The 22,593-nt window shown below is 41.8% G+C and overlaps 1 protein-coding gene across 2 annotated transcripts; it reads left to right on the forward strand.

The window, feature by feature from the left end:
- The first annotated feature begins 61 nt into the window (after positions 1 to 61).
- On the forward strand, positions 62 to 22,209 carry nsd3 (nuclear receptor binding SET domain protein 3). 2 transcript variants are annotated; one of them, XM_084360729.1, is made up of 25 exons: positions 62 to 463; positions 2,533 to 3,392; positions 4,022 to 4,270; positions 4,369 to 4,531; positions 4,642 to 4,796; positions 5,290 to 5,919; positions 5,999 to 6,200; positions 6,299 to 6,399; positions 6,764 to 6,809; positions 6,919 to 7,049; positions 7,422 to 7,547; positions 7,639 to 7,765; positions 7,845 to 8,045; positions 8,832 to 9,011; positions 10,649 to 10,795; positions 13,670 to 13,826; positions 15,464 to 15,666; positions 15,778 to 15,890; positions 15,991 to 16,137; positions 16,239 to 16,361; positions 16,518 to 16,634; positions 16,730 to 16,871; positions 16,968 to 17,074; positions 17,174 to 17,378; positions 17,534 to 22,209. In XM_084360729.1, exons 2-25 carry the CDS (start codon positions 2,577 to 2,579, stop codon positions 17,803 to 17,805), a joined length of 4,860 nt encoding a protein of 1,619 aa, XP_084216855.1. In that variant the 5' UTR covers positions 62 to 463; positions 2,533 to 2,576; the 3' UTR covers positions 17,806 to 22,209. The 2 variants fall into 2 exon arrangements, with proteins under 2 accessions (XP_084216855.1, XP_084216856.1); XM_084360730.1 differs by having other exon boundaries at positions 4,025 to 4,270.
- Positions 22,210 to 22,593: the final 384 nt, after the last annotated feature.

Consider the following 22,593-nt stretch of genomic DNA (forward strand, 5'->3'; position numbering starts at 1 on the left):
ACACATCCCGGAGTGCTCCTCTTATCCCTTCCAGTCTTGGTATCTGAGTGATTTGGCGCTGAGCTTGGAGGAAGCACAGGCCTGTGGAGACTGAAAGCAGGGTGCTTTTGTTGAACCAGAGGGAGAGGGAGCTAGAGATTTTTTTTTTTTTTTCTTACTAAGAAGACTGCACACACCGGAGGGGGGGCGAGAATTGAACATATCTGTCTCTAGCAGGGTTCTCACTAAATGCTCCTGCCCCTACATTGAGGAAGAGCCAAGCATTGGGATTGGGCAGCGACCAGATAGCGTAACACCCCCCCCTCCTCCTCCTCTTCTGTTGAGAATTGCGTTAAAACGAAAAAGGAAAAGGCCTGCGCTTTATCTTTACTACAGGATTTTTTTTTTTTCATTTTTTTCCTTATAGATTAAACGAGGAAACGTTGCTGGCTGGTGTATGTGTTTAGAATGGGACACGCTGCAGGTACTGACATTGTTTTTTTTTTAAATTTCCTTGCATCTCTCTCGACTCTCGGCATCAAAAATCTGTGCTGCTCCTTTCGCTCTCTCCTCTTTAGCGATAAGCGTGTTTGCCATAGCTGCTCTCCGCTGTCGATGCATGTTGTTGTCCCCCCCCTCCTACTCCTCCGTCTAAGCACTGACCGTTTTCGGTGGCAGCTAGCTTATTTTCCAGCCACATTTCTCTCCAAACCGCCAGTGATGGAGGTATAATCACGCCAGACAATTTGATTTAAAGGGGCAAGGGCAGCCATATTGGCAATGGAATGTTAGCCTAGCCTAACATTAGCTTCCCCTTTCATCTTGATCCATGTGTGCTGTTCATAAACGGACAAACAACAACTGGATATGTTTTAGTCGTGTTCGCCAGAAGAGAAACGGTTGTCTGCCCGTGTCGTGTTTTGTTTTCTAACGTTTTAAAACGGGGCCACATCTTCTCAAAGACAATCGCTTTTGATGCCAGGTAGCTTTAGGCTAACATCGCAGAAAGCTATAAGATCATTCAGTGAAACATTTTGGTCTGCGCAGTCGTTTTTCTAAATTGGCCACACAGTTGTAACCCAGTATTAATGTTTACCACGGCAGATATGAACCCCAGAATAGCATCACGAGTTTATATATATAGATAGTGACCGTTAGTTGACACCGTATGGATGTTTACATCACCGTTATCCACCTTTGCCAACGCTGGGCAGCACGAGCCTGTCCTCAAATTAAACCTCAATCAGTCCTTTTTCACTGAGAGCACGCGAGCTTCAGCACTTTGAAACTGATGAATCAAACACGATTAGTGCTAAAAGTGTCAAGTATAAGAGGGCAAATCACAGTCTGGTAGCTGCTCTTTGTTTTGTTTGTGAGAGCAGGCCACCATGCGCTTGTGTTGATGAAATAAGAAATGATCTATAGCTTTTTTGAGAAGAGGCACGACACAGATGATTAATGGCTATCAAAGTTGAAAAGTTCTCAGTCGGAAGTGCGAGCTGCCTGGAGTTTGTTTTGTTTTCTGAGAGCGAGTTTAAGATAATTGATGGTTATTTTGGTTGAGGATTTGCCTCAGAGTTTGAACACGCAAGTCCACTTTTATTGTCCACTGGTATCTCATCATTCAGACAGACCTGTGAATTCAGCAACCGTTTTTCATTATTGATTAACCTGCAGATTATTTTTAATACATTGATTAATCATCAGAGTCAAAAAATTGCCAGTTTTGCCTGGGCAACAGTCCAAAGATTAAACAAATCAACGAAGGTTCACATTTGAGAAGAAGGACCCAGTACATTGGCTTGAAATACATGTCACATTATATCTTAGGATTTATTAGAAAAGCTGATTAGCAATTATGTTGTTTGCCACACATGCACATTTGTTTGCAAACACGTACCACTAAACCACAATGTTAGATAAAATAACAATGAGAAGAGGAGCTACATTTTTATGGTTATTTCTTGAGATTTCTTTTTTTTTTTTTTGCCTTAATAGGACCATTAAACAGTGTAGATACTCACAGAAAAGATCAAATATGACATGCAGCAAAGGTGTATGGCTGGAATCAAACCGGGGCTGTTGCATTTGTATGTAATCCCTTCTGGGTCGCAGGATATCTTGAGGCATTGTCTTAATTGTATATATTCCCTGTGTCAAAATCTAGTTTAGAATTTTCTTATTACATTATGCCGTTATGGCAGATATACCTAAGTACATGTATGTGACACACAGCAAACCAGGGTCAGTGTGGTATCCCAGAATAGGAGCACAAAATATTATGAAGCTGCAGTTTTTCATTGTACCTGATGGACACTTAAACACGAAAGATGCACAATGGCGAGAGAATGGCAGGAACCAGGGGTTCGACCAGGGCCACACTGAGAATGTATTTGACATATGCATTTTCAATCTAGTGGTACATGATCCATCATTTCTTTTCATTTCGTTTCTCAGGACTTCATAAAGGATAAATAAGAGGATTTGTAATTGATAATGATTTAATCAGAGCCTCCCTGTGCTTCATTTGATTGCATATATCTCCGTCAACAGGTCCAGTCAAAGAAAAAGACAGTTAAGGATGCAGGAGCCCAACAATGGATTTCTCCTTCTCTTTCATGCAAGGGATCATGGGAAATACAATTCAGCAACCCCCTCAGCTCATTGACTCAGCCAACATCAGACAGGAAGGCACCTGTGACACCGGCAGTGACCCGGGAGAGGATGGTGGACCCTCCTACGATGCTGCCCTGGATGCAGAGTTTTCCTACCCGCCGTCGGCCTCGGAGGACATGTCGCAGGTCTCCAACGGCTACCCGCCGGGTCTGGGCATGTACGAACCGCAGGCCAAGTTCTCCATGTACTCGCAGTTCCCCAACGGCTCAGCTAATGGCTATGGGGCCATACGGAGCTACGGAGAGCACGGTCTCATGCCGGGAGAGGGGACTGTCCTGAGAGGTCCGGGCCTCCAGGAGAGACCCTTGTCTCCTGTGTCTCCCCCTCTGCCCACACATCACCCACACCTCCACCACCACCACCATCACCCCCATCACCACCACCATGCGCACCATTTCCACTCAAACCCACCCCATATACAAACCCACCCGCACCCACACAGTCCTCCGCCACCGCCGCCGCTGCCCTCCCAGCACCACATGCCCCAGACGCCTCACATCATGACCCACACTCTCCCCCCGCCTCCCCCATTACACTTGCCCTCCTCCAGTCCACCCCCCTCCCTTGTGGACAGTACGCCCTCTTCTCAGCCCTCTCACGCCCCGTCCAACACCCCTAGTGGGGTGCTGAAGAAAACCAGCTCTCCAGAGATCAAGCTGAAGATTATCAAGACGTATCAGAACGGAAAAGAGCTGTTCGAATCTGCGCTGTGTGGAGACCTGCTGCAAGAGCTGCAGGTAATGCATTCATGATTATACGCATGCATGCACACACATGATCACTTGCGTAATCAATTAGTTGATCAACAGACAATTGATCAGTAAAAAATGTTGTCAGTTTTATTAAGTTACCTCACCCAGCCCTACTTTAAGTATTTGTTGTGCCCCAGTTCAAAGATAACTTGCATCAAAAAATTATAAGTCAGCTTACTTTATCATTTCAAGTTTATTAATTATGGACCAAATAAACATAAACAAAATACGGAAATGTTTGCGGCATTGAAATGTTTGAGACGAGAAAAACAACAAATTTATTCCAACCAGCATTTTTTGGTGTTTTTCCTTTATTAAATTACTTTAATGATTAATCTGCTATCAACATTGTTGTTGATTAAATCTGTTAATGGACCTCATTTTTACATATAAACAACCGCATATCTTGCATACAATACCAAGGAAGTGTATATTGAAGCACAGAAAAATGACATCACATATTCTATAGAAACATCTAATCTGTCCATATAAAATTCGTATGGACTTGTTCCACTGTGCTTCTCGGTTTGCTTTTAATCTTCTTCTCAACAGCACTTGAGTTACTTCAATAGAAAAAAGAAAAAAGTTAACTGTCTTTTTTCTATTCTCTTCAGAAGGAGTCTCAGAAGAACGAGGCCACTCAGATACAGCGCAGACATGAGAGGAAGAAGGAGAAGAGGAAAAAGAGTGCGAGGCTGCAGCTGCAGGTCCAGGAACAGAGCCTGGAACAGAGCCAAACACAGGCAGGTACCACGGGCCAGACAGAGGACATCCACATCGAGCCCCAGCCAATAGAAACACCCCCAGTGCAGCCAGAGAAGCCTCAGAAGACCGTTATCAAAACTGAACCAAAGACGCCGAAGGCAAGAGCACAACGCCTCTCTCTTTGAAGCAGTTTTAAGTTTTTGCACACTGATCACTGCAGATTGTGATAAACGCATGTGTCCATCTCCTTGTTTAGGTTCCGAAGGTCCACCATCCATCAGTGATCCAAGAGACGGGCTTCTGTAAGGAGTTTGTGATAGGAGATCTGGTGTGGTCCAAGGTGGGCACCTACCCCTGGTGGCCCTGCATGGTCTCCTCTGACCCGCAGATGAAGGTCCATACTCGCATCAACACCAGAGGTATGAGCACACGTGCACCAAACATCACTCATAGCACTCTGAATCGACCTGTTTTCTTTCACAAATGTATGAAAGTGTAAGGACAAAAATGCTACTCTGTCTTTGTGCAGGTCACAGGGAGTATCACGTCCAGTTCTTTGGTAGTGTTGCTGAGCGAGCGTGGATCCATGAGAAGAGGATAGTCATGTACCAGGGAAAGCAACAGTATGATGACCTTCAGGCTGAGACTCTGCGCAAGGCCACAAACCCTGTAGAGAAACACAAAGTATGTATGATAGAAATATTGTCAGACTGATCCAATATAAAGACTTTAGTAAATAGAGGGTTGTTTTTTTTCCAGGTGCTAAGTATCCTAAAGTTTCTGTAACCGTGATGTATTATGATTTTAACCAAAGATTTATGTTTAAAATCGACTTAATTTTTTTCAAACAACCGTTTCAGTTATTGGAAGTCATTCATATTCAGTAAATTAAAACCTTTACAACATTAGGTAGAATTATGGTAATTTTCGTAAGCAGCTTCCTTTGACAACAGAATTTTTTTAATCTATGGGGACATAAAATCTGGGTAAAAATCTGTTTAAATTGAAAATCTGAGCAAATAAGGGAATGATTAAACTGTTTCTAAATTAACCCATGTACTTTTTTGGCATTATGAACTTCGAATCATATATTTTGGCTAAGCCCATGTTGATAGTATCGGTATTTATGAATAAAGTTCATCAGTTGTTTTGCATCTTTTTGACGTTTCTTCTCCAGCTTCTGAAGCCTATTCCTCAGCGAGAGCGTTCTCAGTGGGAAGTGGGTGTTGGTCACGCCGAGGACGCCTTTGTGATGTCGCGGCAGGAGCGAATTGACAACTACACCTTCATCTACGTTGACCCAGACCCTACTGAACCCCCGCCCTGCAAGAAAGCCATTGTCAGACCTGAGAAACGAAACCGGCGCTCCAGCGGCTCAGTCAGTAAGAAGGAAGAGGGAGGAGTGAAGTCACCGGACAGAGAGCAGCCTCCACGGAGGCAGCTGCCACGCAGACAGTGTAGTATTTCCAACACAGAAGACAACACAAACTCCCAGGCCTCAAATGAAGAGAAGAACCAGAGAGGGGACCAGCGTAAGACCAGCTCCCCGAAACAGAACGCTGGTTGCGAAGCACGAACACGACAGGACTCTCCGCCGCCAGTCAGGGCCTGGAAAACAGCAGCCGCCAGGAAGCTGCTGCCTCTCTCCATCACCATGAAGAGGCTGAATGTGGAGATCACAAAGTGTGATTGGCCTCTCCTGCAGAAGAAAGCAGCTGCATCTCCGAAAAAAGACAAAGAAGAAGAGACAGAGGAGAGAGTGGAGAGAGAGGCCAGGCAGCCCGACCTGGGATACTGCTCCCCAGAGGTTTGTGTGACTCAGACAGAGAAATGTTTACATGACATATATCCTGTAAGAATATTTCAAATGTTGATGCTTTAAACAGGACAGCAGAGCTAAACCTGAGCCCAGTCCTGAGGAGGAAGAGGAAGATGGGGATGAAGGAGAAGGAGAGGGAGAGGGAGAGGAGGAGGGGGAGGGGGAGGGGGAAGGGGAGGAGAGGAGAGGCTCCCCCGCCAGCCGGAGGAGCGAGGAGGGAGGAATGCAGCAGACCTCCTCTCCCGGATCACACCACAGTAGTCCACAAGGTTGGTAAAACACAGACCTGCAGGGTGTTTTGTTTTGATGAATATATGACGTGTAAAGTCAGTAAGAGATGCAGCTCAATATTTCTCTGTGTTTTCAGGTTCTCAGGAGAGGAAACTGCAGCGGCGATCAGTCAGGAGCAGGTCTGAGTCAGAGAGAGGCAGCGATCCAATCCCTAAGAAGAAAACCAAAAAGGAACAGGTATCAGTCCTCCCTAGATGATTCTGCGTTCAGACCAAAAACAGCACCATTGTAATGTTCACAGTTCGATTTCACCTGGCCATGTTCCCGATACACGTTTTTCCATTTACTACCTCAGTAAATCGTTTGTTAAAGAGTTTATGGTCTCAATCGCTAGTTTCAGCTCATCTTCAAAACAGCATGATATTTATTTTGTAAATTATTGTTCCATTTAGATTAAAAAAGGCGATAATGCAGAGTGTACTTTAAGGCTTGGCATTGTGATGTGACTGAGAATCCATGGCGCGTAAACATGGCCTTAGTGGTAAATTTCCTCAAATGTACCTGAATTAAACCTGCACTTCCATGTTTAACCTCCTCACAGGCGGAGATGGCTCCTGAGACCACAATGAGGACAGGGTCACAGAAAGGTAGGAGATCCTTCTTTCATGCTTCCTGTAAACGTCTGCAGTGGGAACTCCTTATACTTATACAAAGTGAAATTCATCTATTTAATTTTCACCCTATGTCACCCTGTAGGAGCCAGTGAGATCTCTGATGCCTGCAAGCCCCTGAAGAAACGAAGCAGAGCGTCGACAGATGTGGAGATGGCTTCTTCTCAGTACAGAGACACCTCTGATTCTGACTCTAGAGGCCTCAATGACCCACAGGTAGGCTCAGAAAACATGTACAGAAATACCCACGAACATAAAGAGGAAAATGCACACAAAATATATATAAACATGCATACAAATTCAAAATACACTCCTCACTACTTTCCTTGCAAAGACAAAACAATGAAAATTGTCTTAATTTTAGCTATATGCAGTTTTATGTATGCATTTCAGCAACGTGCAGATTTTTTTTTGGCTCATTACATCATCCCAACTAAAACACACGACAGAAAATGAATCTGCAACAGGTTTGATTTATCATTTAGGTTGTTTTTTATTAATGGTGAAAAATTTCTGCTTCCAGCTACATTTGATTCCTACACACGAAACACATTGACACGCTTGTTCATTGTTTTTTTTTTCTCACAGGGTTTATTTGGGAAGAGTCTTGATAGTCCAGCAGCAGCAGATGCAGATGCTTCAGATACGCAGTCTGTGGACTCTGGCTTGTCCCGTCAGGACAGCAGCACCGGCAAGAGAGACACCGTCTGCCAGGTCAGTGCTGCTCATTATTCATCTCTGTTTCACTGTCTTCTAAAAGCCTACAGATATTGAGTTATATGTTGTTCTATCCATCTGTGTGTAGATCTGTGAGGTGTATGGAGAGGGCTTGGTGGTGTGTGAAGGTGACTGCAACAGACGGTTTCATCTGGAGTGTCTTGGTCTGACGTCCCTACCTGAAGGCAGATTCACCTGCCTGGAGTGTAGAAATGGTGAGCGACTCAGAATACAGCTTCACTGGCACTTATGTTGCATTAGACTCTTTTACGACCGCAAACTCTCTTTTTCTAGGCAATCATCCTTGTTTCAGCTGTAAAACAGCAGACCAGGAGGTGACGCGCTGCTCTGTATCTGGATGTGGTTGCTACTACCACGAGGATTGTGTCAGTAAACTCCCTGGCGCCACCAGCAGTCCGGGTGGAGGCTTCTGCTGCCCCCAGCACAGCTGCTCTACCTGCTGCCTGGAGCGAGACCTGCAACGAGCCGGTAAAGGTAACGGGACTTCTGTTTTTGTTCTTCTGCTTCTCTGATTTCCTGTTTGAGTCTGCAGTAGAAGCTACGCGATAATGAGCCACTGCTTCATCAGCAAAATGTGAAGAAAATGTGTGAAAAATAGATTTATTGAATATCGAATGAAGTTGTCGGCACTCACAGATGAGTATGTAACACTAATGATGCACAGCAGAAGATGGAAATGGAGGCCTTTCAGCCCTCAGCTTTCCTCTGTATTACTGAGACATTTGTGGGTGTGACCACTATTAAACAGTAGCCAGGAACCTGCCGACACCCAAGACACTCAAGACTTTTGAGTTGAGCAGGCCTGTTCTTTTGTGAAGCAAATTTTATGGACCAACAGAAAAAAGCTCAAATAATGAGGAGGTAAAGGGTCTGTAAAAGAGTCGTGCAAGAGGAAGAAATAAGGCATAGTGTGTTTTTCTTGAGGGAAATTGGACTGAGAAGGAGAGGGCCGACAAAAAAAATTGCACCGTTACCTGGTCGGTAATTTTGTGCTGCAGTTTCTGCACAATATTTGGTCACAGAGTCTTGCCAAGAACATCTGGCCCTTAATTGTCTGAGATGCCAAAAAAAGTACAAAGTATTCATATTTTTTATGTGATTCCCTTAATTACAGCTGAAATCCATTAAGGAATCTGACCTACATGATTATAAAAACACTGCATTCTGTCACAGCTCTGCATGTGCTGTACTGCATCATAGCTACATGACATGAGCAGTTCACAAGAATCTTCTCCCCCCTCCCCTCCACTTCATGTCCAGGTCGTCTGATGCGTTGTATCCGCTGCCCGGTGGCCTATCACACAGGAGACAGCTGTGTAGCAGCGGGCAGTGTCGTCCTCACCCATCACATCATGATCTGCAGCAGCCACGGCAGCGCCAAGAGGAACGGGCTCCTCACCTCCCCCATTAACGTGGGCTGGTGCTTCCTGTGTGCCAGAGGTAAGCTCTCACACCTGTACACACTAACAACCTTCCTCTCTCACAGCTGTGATCCATCAGTGGCCCTGAACAGACGGAGCATACAGATGAGAGCCACACATGATCATTTTTGATACCACTGGCTGATTTCCGTCTTGTGACAAACCGCAAGATCAGCTGTTCTCACTTCCATTTCCCATTGGAGAGTCGACAGGACCTGATCGGCCTCCATGACTGTAGTTTTTGGTCTTTTTTTTGGAGTTAAACCATGTTGCTGCAAAATTAAACTGAAACTGAACTAAACATAAAATATCTAAACTTAGTTTAGATATTTTATGTTTTGACATCTTATCTTGTAAACACTTTATATTAGGGAACACATATTAACCATTAACTAGATGTTTACTACCATGCTTATTAGTAGCATATTGGCTCTTTATTAGACATTATAAATCACTTATTGATGATATTCAACAACTACTAGGCCCTTAACTTAGACTGTTCCCTCAATAAGCGAATTCACTAGTAGAATAAGTGTTGAAATAGTGCTGATTTAGTTAAGAGCAAGGAGCATTAGAAAGTGTTCATTCAGACTTATTTGGAAAAATCATTAACACTTGTCATTTTGGGTTTTTTGATACATGAATATAGACTATATTTATAGATTTTTATTCAGGGAGAATTAATTCTACCACCTTTTTATAAGGCCCATACTGAGGAAAACGCATCAAGACAGTAACCCATGTACAGCAACTGCCTAACTTACAATCAATACGCATTCATTAATTACAATGCTATTTATGGACGACTGAAACTTCCAAAATCAAAGATAAGCAAATAAATGTCTCAGTAAATAAATGAATATGCCATTAAATGTATCAAAAATATTATTAAAAGAATAAATGTGGGCATATAAAATGTGACATAGATTGATGTTTCTGTTCTTAATACACTTCTTTATGTATTTACCTTTGTATTAATTCTACGTTAATCTTTAATATTATGTTTGGTGCACTTAATGATATATTAATTTATGTATTGAACATTTATTTACTTATTTGTCTATTTATTTTTGACTTGAGCAGTTTCAATTATTGGGCAAAAACAATTACTCAATGACCTAGCACTTGCAGAATGTGGTCATTAGTGACTTATAATAACTAATAAATAGCCATTCTGCAACTAATGCGCATGCTAGTAAGAAATTAGTTAACGGTTAATATGTGTCCCCTAGTATAAAGTGTTTTATCTTTTTAATATTACATGTTTCATGTTTGGCATTGTTGTTCATGAATAGCAGAGCTGTGAAATGTAATGTTTGTTTTCCATCATGATACTAATACTATGGTTGATCCAGGCTGTTACACTGCACTCCACTTAAAAGAATCCTACTCACCTGGACACAGGATTTATTTTGTGACATTGAACCAGTTTAGATCCGTTGTTCTGCCTGTTAAACAAACAAGTTGAGTGCACTGTTTCGCCTCTTTCTGTCGGGACAAAGCTTGTTTTACTTGTTTCTTCTGTGTGTGTGCGTGTGTGTGTGCGAGAGTCTGTTGCGAGTGCGTTTGTTCTTTCTCTTCTTTTTGTGAATTTTTGGGTAATTTTTCGAGTTTGACTGCGGCTCACCCCCGTCTCTTCCTGTGTGTCTTGTGTAGGGCTGTTAGTGCAAGACCTTACTGACACCATATTAAGTTCATATGCCTATAAGTCCCACTACCTTCTGACTGAGTCAAATCGTGCTGAGTTGAAATTACCTATGATTCCCTCTCCTTCGTCAGCTACCAAAAAGAATGTTGGGAAAGGTAACTGCACAGTTTTTCTCTTTCTCCTTTGTCCCACTGGTCTGTGTTTGTGATGTGCCTGCTCCTGTTCTGATTTAGTTTACCCTTTTTGTACGCATCTTTCATTTCTAAGCCTTGAGGTGCAAATGAATTAACTGATTCCAGTTAATTTTAATGCAGAGTGGTGCAAAGTAACCTCAGCCAAGTTCCCTAACACATTAACAGATTACAGTGGGCCTCATGCAAGAACAATTTCGTATTCTTATCTCAAACCTCTCCCTGTTTGAGGAGTCAGATCTACCAAATTAAACTTGTTGTAATTTGCCTTTTTAACAGGCATTTTGACATGTCACAGTAGGAAAATCACAGGTGTAAATAAGTTAATTGAAGATGGCTTCTTCAGTTTCAGGGTCCTCGTATTGTGCATGCTGGCTCACGGTCACACTGTCATAGTTCACTGGGACACCTGAACTGAACAGAGCCATCATTAATGATATTAGTAACAGCTGTATTTTCCTACTACGACAAGCTAAAATGTCTGCTGTGAAAAAGGCCTGTTGCTCATGAATGTCACCTGTACACTGAATTATCATTAGCATAATTGACATCCCTAAATTGCTATAAATGGCCATCTGCTCTGCTTCATTTGTGGGCAACTTTCATTCAAAAATAAAAAGAGAAGCCGTCAGAAATCTAGGTGTGTCAATGCTGGTGCTGGAGGACCTGGACTTGAAATGATAAAATATTTATACAGCTTCCAGCAACACTTCATCAGAGCAGTGATGTACTGAGACAGAAACAAATAACGAATGTCGGGGTAAAAAAAACCTCTAAACTCAAAGTTCACTTACTTAGATATATCCCAGCCATGGCCTTCTTCAGCATTTGGAACTTGCCCAGGAGTCGTCACGTGACCCAAGTGGGTCATGTGACAACAAGTGGTCATAGGTTTCCTGCCTCTGTTGGTGTTGAATGTGACATGGCATTGGAAGTAAGACTTGAGTTTAGAGTTTTTATCACAGTATGTGCCCCCAAAGTCAAGACTGAACCTCCACGTTCAAAGAGTGAATGGTTCGACATTAAAATATTTTTCAAATGGACAAATGACTTAATGCACCTGTTCACCCCAAAATCAAAAATATGCATTTCCCCTTTTAGCTGTAGTGTTATTTTTCCATCTAGATTGTTTTGGTGTTAGTTGCCAAGTTTTGGAGACCATAGAGATGTCTGCCTTCTCTGAAATATAATGGAACTAGATGGCATTTGACTTAAAGCACCAAAATACATTTTCAAAGCTCAATGGCAATGTCTTTTTCCAGAAATCATGACACTCTTAATGAAAACAACTCACACCGAACAATTTAGATGGATAAATAGCACTACAGGTAAGGGGCAAAATATGTGTATATATATATATTTTTTTATTTTGGGGTGACCGGTCCCTTTTAAGACGAGAGGCAGTCAATTAAGAATTTTCTAAAATATGCCAATAAAAACTTAAGTAAATTCGCAAGCTATGATGATTTGGTCTATTGCAGTAATTTGTTTTTATCTAGTTTTTTGTTTTATTTGATTTCAGCTTCATAATTTAATTTAGTTGAAGGCATTCTGATTCTGAAAGTCTAAAAAGTGTTATTTCTTCCATGTGGAGAAAGACAGATTATCAGTATATGACTAACAGATCTGGACGGCTCAAGAAGAGTTCTCTGAAATAACTTTCAGTGTTTGTGGTTTTTGCACGAGGCCCGCTGTGTGATTGGTTCGTGCTGCGCATGAACAGTCAATCTGAGTATATATCTCTGCATTAAAGTTGTTATTTCAATTTTCAAAGAATAAAATTCCTCTGCAGGGAAAATATAATTGGTCATCAAACCTCCCCTGTATGATGCCCTGATGCAGGATGCTCTGGATTAGTTCAGGTTCTTTCTGTGGTTTGTGGAGCTTATCACTGCTGGAGGCGCACTGCTTCTCTGCTTCAGCACTCTGGGCTTGTTGTTGATTTGAAAGGCCTTGTCCAGCCTCACCCCTTTTACGCTGACTGCAACCAAGTTTCATTTTTTGACTGAAATTTTCAGATAAAATTAAATTTTGGCTCACCTCATTTTCTGGAGCTTTGACCTGCCTTGGATGGAATATAATCCCAATCAGGACTAGATTTGAGTACAATTAAGAGTTTCCAAGTGCAAGAATAGTGAAATTACCTTTTTTTTAAAGAAAATCATTTTGCAAATTGAAATATAGCAAACATACTATATGATTCCATGCAAGTTGGTCTGTGCAGGATGTGATATGTGTGATGGGTAAAGTTTGCTTTACTGGCAGGACTGCATGCCTGCTTTTTGCCAATAATCTATTCAAGTATAACCCTGATTAACTGTTAACTTGCTGGCTGATTTTATTTCTGTGCTGCCGCATGTATTTCCCATAGACTGGTCTTGGTACACTGCTCTGAATCTGATTGCCAGACACGCTGTTACTCCCACGATTGTAGTTGTAACTGACCTGAGAACCCATTGCAGGGGTGTCCAACCATTTCAATCTTGGTCACACAGCATGACTGTCACAGGAGCCTTCACTCAAGCAAAAAGCTCCTGGACTTTTTTATTTTAAAATAATGACCAGATGTTATTATGGGAGTTGTTCTCCCGACAAGGACACTGTTTCCATATCACACTAGATTTTTGTAAACCCTGACTTGGTTCTTTATTCATAGGCTTTGTAGTATTTTTGTTTCTTTTTAGGCTTGTCTGCAAATGAGATTCAGAGTTTGTCCAGGTTTTAAGGTGCATCACCTAATCATACACTCCTCCTCTCTTTGCATACCAATTTCCCACAACGCATGCACACACACTCACACACACATACACACACACACATATATCCATACAAATGTAGGAGGCAAGTTGCTGTGCTGCGACTCATGCCCGGCTTCCTTCCACCCGGAGTGTCTGGAGATGGAGATGCCGGAGGGGGCGTGGTCCTGCAGTGATTGCAGGGCAGGGAAGAAACCTCACTACAAACAAATTGTCTGGGTCAAACTGGGCAACTACAGGTACGCAGAGAGCACTGATTATAGACTGCTGAGGCTTGAGTTGCTTTTAGTTTATGGTACGGTTGCATTTAAAGGGTAAGTCTGGTGATGTTCTGTATTTTTTATGATCAGAAAATGCAATGAAATGACCAAAACCAACAATGAATGAATGAATGAATAAATGAATCTGACAAGCGGTTTCCCTTATAGACAAATTCTGCTCAGTCCTCTGTGCTAAAGAGCTCCATTGTTGTCCAAGAACTATTGAAAACATATCATTTAGCCACAGTGATGCACTGGATGACATGTTCTTGTACCATAATGAACATGGGCACTGTAGATTATTTTGACTCAATCCCACATACTGTTCACCATCCTGCTGCTGCCAATACTCACTAGAAAGCTGGAATAGCTCAGAGTGCCATCTAGTGGGCCGGGGAGTTAGTGGTACTGCCAAATAGTTAGATTAAAAAATTAAAGATTTTGTGGAAATCCATTGAATAGTTTTTGTGTAATCCTGCTGACAAACCAAGTAACGGACACAAGTGAAAACATTTTCCCTGCTGGATGTCAAATTTAAAAAACACACCATCAGGCAGAGACAAATGTGATGTGTAGCTGTCAGCTAGCTATTGTTCCTGAGTTTTTGAAATGAAAAAGCGATGTGGTAGACAACCCTGTGCCAGTGAAAGCTCCAAAGCATGTGATGAGGACATGGGACCCGAAACACATTCAGTTTGCATTCATAATGGCAAGCAGTGGTGGTGAAATCCTGTCACAGGCCAGTTTATTTTTGCTCATTTTTTGTCACACTATGGGCTTTTTTCCCTCATTAATTTGGGAAGGTGGTCTTAAGAATAACTTTTAGTTACAAAAAGTTGAGTACCCCTACACTAGAGCACCAAATATAAATCTACAGCTCAAAATAGTATCCAGCAAATGCTCTATTTACACCTTTTTGAATCATTTTGCTAAAAGCGATGGTGCCCGGCTGTTAAAAGATATTGTTTGCCTATTTTAAAAAGTGAAACCACATATTTGTGACCTATTTTTTAAAGATGGTCTTCATACATCTAATGTCAAGTCTTCTAATGTATTGTTGGTTTTGGAATTTTGTTAACATTCACAAAAAAATAGAATATCATCAGTCTCATCCTTTAAGTCCAGAGCAACAAATCTGCTTTGCACCTCACACACAGTGTGTGACATTATAGATGCAGGTATTCAGGAAACATTGAGCCGAGCACAGCAGTGGTGATTTCCTGTCTCTCACTGACTGTGAGCCCCTTTAATATTTATGCCACAGTTTGTAGTCTGCTGGCATGGTAGGGGTCAAAAATAATGCCCCTGTATTTAGGAAATGTTTTCATGTGACAATAAACAGCATTTCAATTGAAACATGTTGATCTTTAAAGGTCAGAGTTACACAAACATAATTGCACACAAGCTTGAGGAACAATTTTCTGTTGACTGAAACCAATTCTTAAAAATGATCATTCATGCAAAAGAAAGAAAGATAAGCAATGTTTGAATAGTTTGGTGCAGGTGTGATACTACACTCAGGCCTTAATAACTTAAGAGTACATGTTTTATCATTTATTTTTACCACACTCTTTCTTCTTCCCATTAAACAATGTCCCTGTGCCGTCCGCTTGCAGGTGGTGGCCAGCAGAGATCTGCAACCCTCGCTTGGTGCCGTCCAACATTCAGAGCCTCCGCCACGATATCGGTGACTTCCCCGTCTTCTTCTTTGGCTCCCACGACTACTACTGGATCAACCAGGGCCGCGTCTTCCCCTATGTGGAGAACGACAAGAACTTTGTCACGGGTCAAATCAACATCAACAAAACCTTCAAAAAAGGTAATTTCTCCCTACAAAGTTTCCTCCTACTTGTCAGACAAGTCTATTGTGAATTCATCTTCTAAAGCTGTAGGAAGGATGAGTTTCTGAGATAGTGTTCATGTGTTTTAGCTCTGGAAGAAGCAGCCCGGCGGTTCCAGGAGCTTAAGGCACAGAGGGAGAGCAGGGAGGCTCTAGAGCAGGAACGCAACTCTCGCAAACCTCCACCCTACAAATGCATCAAGGTAATGTGATTTTTAATATCTCACTTAAGACAAATACCCCCAAAATGTTCTTCTTGTGATCTGTGTTTTTATACATTCTTTGGTTGTTTCCTTGTATCAGTCCAACAAACCAGTGGGGAAGGTGCAGATGCATGTAGCTGACTTGTCAGAAATCCAACGATGCAATTGCAGACCGTCAGATGAGCATCCTTGCAGCCTCAACTCCCAGTGTCTCAATCGCATGCTGCAGTACGAGTGTCACCCACAGGTCTGTGTTTTGTTATCTGTCTAGCTCATTTCTTGTACAGTAAACCTGGTCGGACAGTCATCAGAGATGCCCCCCCTGAACTTCTATTTTGCTGTTTTCAGGTGTGTCCTGCAGGAGATGGCTGTGAGAACCAGTGTTTCTCCAAGCGGCTGTATGCAGAGACAGAAGTGGTAAAGACAGACGACCGTGGTTGGGGCCTCAAGACCAACCAAGTCCTCCGGAAGGTGGGTGTAGAGCTGAATGTCCAATCCCAAATCATGGATAGTCTGATCATCAAACTTCTGTGTTAATCAGCTCCTACAATGTGATAACATTTTCGATAAGGTTGTCAGTGAGATCCCTATAACAATGTAAAAATGTAATGTTTTTATTTCCTCAAGGGTGACTTTGTGACAGAGTATGTGGGAGAGGTAATAGACTCGGAGGAGTGCCAGCAACGAATCAAACGCGCTCAAGAAAATCACGTGTCCAACTTCTACATGCTCACCCTCACCAAGGTAACATCAGTGACACGGAAACATTGTTCAGTGTAGAGTCCTCCACCTAGTGTTTCTTGAACCTTGGTGTCTTAATGTCCATCTCTCCCTTGTAGGATCGCGTGATAGACGCCGGCCCGAAAGGAAACTCGTCTCGGTTTATAAACCACAGCTGCAGCCCGAACTGTGAAACGCAGAAGTGGACAGTTAACGGAGATGTTCGCATCGGGCTCTTTGCTCTCTGTGATATCGAGGCTGGTGAGTTCACATGTATTCTGTCACATTCCTACATGTATGTTTTGTGCGCTGAGAGTGACATTGATGATCCATTTGATGTGAATCTTGTCCCTGCAGACACAGAGCTGACGTTCAACTACAACATGCACTGTGTAGGCAACAGGAGAACAACTTGTCACTGTGGATCAGACAACTGCTCTGGCTTCCTCGGTGTGCAGCCGACGGTGAGGACATTAACCTCTCCTCATTGTCCTGAATCCAGTTTTCGAACTTCTGAAAAGGGTGTTGATGCCATTTTAATGTTTTTGTAATGTTTCCTCCAGAGCGCTGTGGTGATGGAGAAAGAGGAGAAGGCCAGGAATGCAAAGCTGAAGCCGAAGAAGCGGAAGCTGCGCCTGGAGGGCAAACACACACACGAATACTTCTGTTTTTGCTGCGGAGAGGGAGGCGAGCTGGTGATGTGTGACCGAAAGGACTGTCCGAAAGCATACCACCTGCTCTGTCTCAACCTTACCAAGCCGCCATACGGTAATGACCCATGAGTTTGAGTATGTGTGTGTGTCTGAAGAAGTACCGTTTGTATTTTGTGCTTTCATATCCTGTTAATCATCTCACACCGTCTAAGATTTATCTTGAGACCCATAGCAGCTTTGAAACCACTTCTTTCTTCTCTCCGTCTGCAGGGCGTTGGGAATGTCCGTGGCACGACTGCAGTGTTTGTGGCGCCCCGGCCTCGTCCCTCTGTGACTTCTGCCCTCGCTCGTTCTGCCGGGAGCACGAGGCGGGGGCGCTCACTCCCTCCTCCCTCGAAGGTCGCCCATGTTGCTCCAGTCACAACCCCGTCAGTCCCCTGGGCTCCAACTCCAGCTCGACCCAGCTACGCCGCTCCGCCCTGAGCCCAGTCCGAGTGAAAGAGGAGCTGGAGCCAGAGCCGGGTAAGCCAGCCACAGAGTGAAACCACAGCTCCCCTGAATACCTCATTCCCTGTGAAGTGCGTTCTTGTTTGATCCACCTCTGATCTGAAGCAGCTCTACAAAAGGGAATACAGTGCTTTTTGACCAGTGCTACAGCCCCCCTTCAGACACAAGACGCACCGAAGAACACCTCGATGCTGTTTGTGGCGAGACTGGACTGGAGTGTCAGCAGGGGAAGTGTCCAGGCATCATTGTGCGCTGTTTTCCCTCCTCTCTTGCCATAAAACACCACCACTAACACTCTCTACCGCTCGCCTGTGCCCATCGGAGGGCCCAGACCACCACCTCATTATGTTTCTTTTTGTCAGTTTTACAGCTGTTGAAATTTTAAGTGTTGTCACGTCGTCCGTTACCGGCACTTTGAAGAACCTTGATGAGTGGGGTGAAGGGAGAGGTAGAAGAGAAGAGGAGTAGAAGATTGAAAGCTGGACCTCTCCACAACCACGCTGCTCCTCTCCTTGTTTACCTGCTGTAAGCTGCGGTCGGATTCACACACACAGGATGGCTTCACGGAGACGAGCCAGCCCTTTTCTTCTCCTCCGCAGCAGATCATCACTCCAAACGTGATCTGTCATCGTATTTATCTCTTCTTCTTCTCCTTGCAGGAAAGGAGGGGGGGTGGATGACTGATTTTGTGCAATTTTTTTCAGGACCACACTACATTCCAACCTTCCTTAGACATGGTTTTAATATACTTATGGGTATGGATGAATATAATTATATACAGTATCTATGTTTGTTAATGTTTACAGACAGATTCTCTCACTTCATCTCAGTGAGTGGTGTATTATGTTTGTTTGTTTAGGTGTTAAGCATTACGCAGACCTCCTTGTGAAAATAGTCCTATTAAGGTGAAATATAATGGTATATAGTGTAATGGTATGACATTACAGAAGTACTTGTGATTTTCATATTGCCAGTCTCACTTGCCATTGTGTACATAATTGGCTCATACTATTGTAAAGTACTTAAAGATCAGGAGGGACGGAGCCTCGCCTCTCTGGTTGTTCCTGGTAGAAGGAAACGCTTTTTTAAACAACAAGACAGATCCTTTTTATTTTCTTTTTTGATGAAGTTCTGTTCTCACATTTCCTCCGAGCAGTTACTGTTATTTGTATTGTAGGTGGAGGGGCTCAGCTTGTGATCACTGGTGCTGTCTTAAAGTATTGTTGATCGGCCTTAAGTTCGATTCTGGCTGTAGTAACTACTGCCCAGATGCAGTTCATTTCAGTAAAGTCGTGTACTGTGACCGCTTCAATGCTTGTTTTGTTTTGGTTTGGTTTATTTTCCTGTTTTTTTGTTTTTGCCAAACTTTTCTGAAAAGCACTTTTACACAGCTTGTCGCTACACTATTTAGCTAGGTCATACATATACAGAAATGTATATAAAAAAGAACATAAGACAAGTGTTTCAAAATGGATACCTCTTCTTCTTGTAGTAACATCGGAATTTAACTGTGTTGTAACTTCTTTCCTCTCGGTCTAAAACGTGGAGAGTACTGGGCGTGGGTTTGGATGTTTTTTTTTAGGAAAGTGTGGCCTAAATGCTGTTGTTTTTTTCGGGGGGGGTATTTTTTTCTTTATTTGGCACAAGTAGGAATGACTGCCAGCCCGGCTTTGTACAAAAAAGTCCTCTGTGTCCAAGAGAGGTACGTCTTCGTTTTCCACCTGGAGAACATCCTCAAGGCTGGGCTTTATATAAAGACGTAAAGGTATAACAACAGTCCCAGTTCAGTATAATGTACAAATACAAACTTCTGTACAGTGTTTTTAATCGCTCATCTGTCAAATCTAAATTTTTTGTATTTATTGCACCACATTTTATACCAGTTTCTTTTTCAAACACCAGTGCAGTAATTTGTCTCCCTCTCCCCCACGGTGTAAGTGAAATAGACTATTTAAAAAAACATGGGGAGTTTTACATAATATATCTGTATCTAGTCATTGCATACAATTTGTTTTTTTTTAAAATACATTTGGTGTAATGATTCCACATTTGGTAACAGCCGCTGCTCATCGACCTGTATCGTGACTCACTGTAATTGGTGTTAACAGCAGTGTGAACCAGTTTAATATAGGAATGTAAAGTTTCGGTTTCAGAGCAGTTTTTGTGTTGTTTTTTTGTTTTTTTTAAAGCCCGGACTCAAGTGATCATCACAGACGGAAGTTTATCTGTTGTCATGCCTCAGCATTTTGCTTGTAATTTCTCCCCTGTACCTTGGTTACATGTGCATTTGTATTATCTCTCCATGAATTGTGTTATTTTTTAAAACAAATTTTGGTTTGTATTTACAATCAAGCCACAAGGTGCCAATGTTTCCAAATCATTTTAATTTATTTAGGGTCTCTTTGAATGCATATACCAGACACAGTAAATGACTTGAATGAATCAAAAAGAAGAGAGGAGTCATTGTGTGCAGAAAAGTGAGAAAATTCTAGTCATGATTTACAAGATAAAAAATAACCTGCATAGAATAATAGTTTGTATCTGATATGGTTTTCCCTCCATAAAAGTTCTAGAAAAAAATCTTTACATATGCAATTATTCTTTCAAAAGTTAACTGCTGGACACAAGATGTTTCCTGCTTTAGTGAAAAGTCCATTCTCAGTGTATGTGCACATATTAAGTCTTCTAGCGTCAAACTCATCATACATCATTCTGCAACGTCGGTTAAACATCCAAGTAAACTAACAGTAAGCAAATGTTTAAGTGGAGAGAGACTTAAATATGCTAAATATAAGCACATAACACATACACAGACATGTGATTGGATAAAAAAAAACAAAGAAAGACTTTGGACCAGGAAAGACTTGGACTTAATTGTTGTGTTCTTTATGCCATTAAAAGCCTCTGTTTGTGCACAAGCCTTTTAATGTTCTCCCTTTTCTGCATTCAACAGCTCTCTTTTTTTCTTTCTCTTATTATTGACCCTTTTTTGGAAGCCTTTCCGCTGTTTTTTGTGGAAAACAGACTAAACGTGCAGATTTCCTTAACACTGCCCCCATATTTGCTAACCTTTACGCATTCAGAGATGAATTTCTGTTCAGTAGTTAACTGTAGGAAGTAGGCCACTTCAGTACTTGTTCAATATCAGGTAGGTGCATCATTATGGCACTTTTACTTACATAGTCCGTGTGTCTAAACTTGAATTTTCTTTATTATTTTTAAAAATTTATTTATGTATTTTTTATTTTTTTTACACAGGATTCATACATGTGTGATTATCAAACAGAAGATTCCTTGACTTTTGTGTTTGTGGCTTTAGAAAAAAAAATGTCTGACTGATGACTTGTGATTATCTAACTGGTCTTACAGCCTTTTCTTCTTTTCATGGTGACTGTTCAGCTGAAATGCATGCTTCCAACATCAGACACTGGTTTAATCCACCTCTGTATTCAGTTGGAGAGTCTTTAATTGCCTGATTTTAATGCCAATGTTTTGTTTTGATTGTGCTCCTCTTATTTTTTCTTTAACCGTTTTGCACAGAGATCGTGCAAACCAAACAGCCTTTATTTTTTTTGCACCTGCAGATCGCATGATCATGAATTATTTTGTGCCAGTTTGTCCTCTTCTGCCCTCCTCTGCTGAAACAGCAGCAGTATTACATTTGCCTAATTTAAGTGTCCCAGCCTGCATAATGCCATATACTTAAATTACTACCTGATCTGTATGTTTTGTTTGTTTGCTCTCTTCGTAGTGCCCACATTTTATGTTTTTTCAAGAGACAGCATGTTTGTTCTCAGTTAAGTGACCCTTAAATACGCCTGAGGAAGATTTTGTGTGTCCAGGAATTTGCTTATTATTAACATTTTTCTTATACACTTAAATTTAGGATGGACCACCCCCTTGTTTGTCAAAGGGTATGTTTCAGTTCACTGTGACGTCTTTTGGTTTTTGTGCAATGTTGCCGACTGTCATTAGTTTTAATTGTCATGCTGTCAGAGGAGAAATAGTGTTGGAATAAATAAATACATCCACCTTCATAAGCACTCATCTCTTTTTACTTGTAGTAAACTTACTTACAGTAACTCTAACTGGGGTCATATCTATCTCTCTTGGTGTTGCTTCAATTAAACGTGGATGAACACAAAATACCATGTTGATTACTGTTCAACCTGTGTTACTGCATACTGCATATTGTTGAGGAACTTGTAAATAGTTTGCATTGAACTTGCATAGACTCATGTTACTGTGGCGTGCTCTTTTTGCCTGTACAATTCTGCTTCTAAATGTGTGTGACTGTTGAGACGACACTCTTTTTGTACATGACTGTCTTTTTATTTGAGAATATTGATTCTGTCCTTTTTCATTCTAAAGTTGAGTTTGAAGAGTTCAGACATGCCTGAAGTTTGACTTTAATAAAGCTGTACTCTGTCTCAGTGAAACGCTCCCACTGTGTGTGATTTCGTAACGGGGTGAGAATACGATTTAAAGATCAACCTTCTCCATTAAGTGGTTGTAATCGCCAGATTTTGTTCCCATCAGATTGCAACTGAATAAAACTAGGCAGCAAAAAAAAAATCTACTTCTTTGAAATAATAATAAAAAGAAAAAACAAATGAAAATTAACCAGATTAAAAGTTAAAGCTACTGATAATACATTTATGTTACAATTTATAGCCTGTGTATATTCACATATGCACAAGAGTCAGACATAAAGCAACTTAAAACTATTATTATACTTTGTGTAAATGGAGACTGTAAAAAGCCAAGTTAAATTGATTTGATGGGAAAATAACTCATGCAAACATCACTGATTCAACCTCTAG

The sequence above is a fragment of the Pagrus pagrus genome (genome assembly GCF_965226575.1).
Source record: "Pagrus pagrus genome assembly, chromosome: 8".
NCBI lineage: Eukaryota > Metazoa > Chordata > Actinopteri > Spariformes > Sparidae > Pagrus > Pagrus pagrus.

Excerpts from the sequence above, each read along its gene's own strand:
- nsd3 (XM_084360729.1), top strand. The coding sequence starts at position 2,577 with ATGGATTTCTCCTTCTCTTTCATGCAAGGGATCATGGGAAATACAATT. Across the intron at positions 10,796-13,669 it reads CAAAAAGAATGTTGGGAAAG|GAGGCAAGTTGCTGTGCTGC; the intron begins GTAACTGCACAG and ends ATACAAATGTAG. Across the intron at positions 15,891-15,990 it reads CACCCTACAAATGCATCAAG|TCCAACAAACCAGTGGGGAA; the intron begins GTAATGTGATTT and ends TCCTTGTATCAG.